This window comes from Sinocyclocheilus rhinocerous, unplaced genomic scaffold, assembly GCF_001515625.1.
Source record: "Sinocyclocheilus rhinocerous isolate Xijiao unplaced genomic scaffold, SAMN03320098_v1.1 scaffold19816, whole genome shotgun sequence".
NCBI classification, from domain to species: Eukaryota; Metazoa; Chordata; class Actinopteri; order Cypriniformes; family Cyprinidae; genus Sinocyclocheilus; species Sinocyclocheilus rhinocerous.
Genome location: NW_015663647.1, coordinates 11249 through 11987, shown reverse-complemented (window position 1 = coordinate 11987; position 739 = coordinate 11249). Strand labels below are relative to the sequence as shown.

General features: G+C 36.1%; 1 protein-coding gene across 1 annotated transcript in view; it reads left to right on the top strand.

Moving 5' to 3' along the window:
- Window positions 1-433: 433 nt before the first annotated feature.
- Window positions 434-739, top strand: part of LOC107729000 (nuclear migration protein nudC-like) — a gene marked incomplete at its 3' end in the record, with an annotated part of 11116 nt that continues 10810 nt past the window's right edge. The window contains exon 1 of the mRNA XM_016539350.1: window positions 434-448. Within this exon, the coding sequence (XP_016394836.1) occupies window positions 434-448 (15 nt within the window). The remainder of the gene's footprint in view (window positions 449-739) is intronic.

Genomic DNA, 739 nt, shown 5'->3' with positions numbered 1-739 from the left:
GTCTAATGCTCACTGGTGTGTGTGTGTGTGTAATGTGTGTGTCAGTCGGACTCAGAAGGAGAGGAAGATGAAAAGGACAAAGACAAGATAAAGCCCAATGCTGGAAACGGAGCAGATCTTTCAAACTACCGCTGGACTCAGACCCTGTCTGAAGTGGACGTGAGTCTTATTTTTTCTTTGTGCACGGACCCCTGGTTGAGAAACGCTAGACTGTACATGGGATTGTGCAGCCATGTAGATTATTAGTGATTTTTTTTAACCAAAATGAAAAAGTTTAGAGAATTGATAATTGAACTTGGTATTCAGGGTTCTTTCTGTTCTTAGGTGATAAATGAGACGAGAAAAATTCTTTGGCCAATGAGCCTTTCTTGATGCTTTCAAGCGAACAAATTTTACATACTGCAACTCTAGCATCATTTTTGGTCACAGTAAAATGTGCCACATCAGGGTCAGAAATTAACTTTTCCATTAAGGTACGATATTTGCCCTGTGGAGTTGCATTTTTGGGGCATATCTCTGTGTGTGGAACAGATAATCATTCTTTCACAATCTACTAGATACAGACTACTTCATTATAAAGAAAATTAAAATAAACAATAAATATGAAAAATTATAGGCCTATGTATATTTATAATCTATGACAAAAACTTATCATAAGCTAGGTTAGTGGATAATTCGGCAGCAAAAGTTATTCTAGAAAAATCAGTGCACAATAATTTTAGAAATCCAAACATTTAGT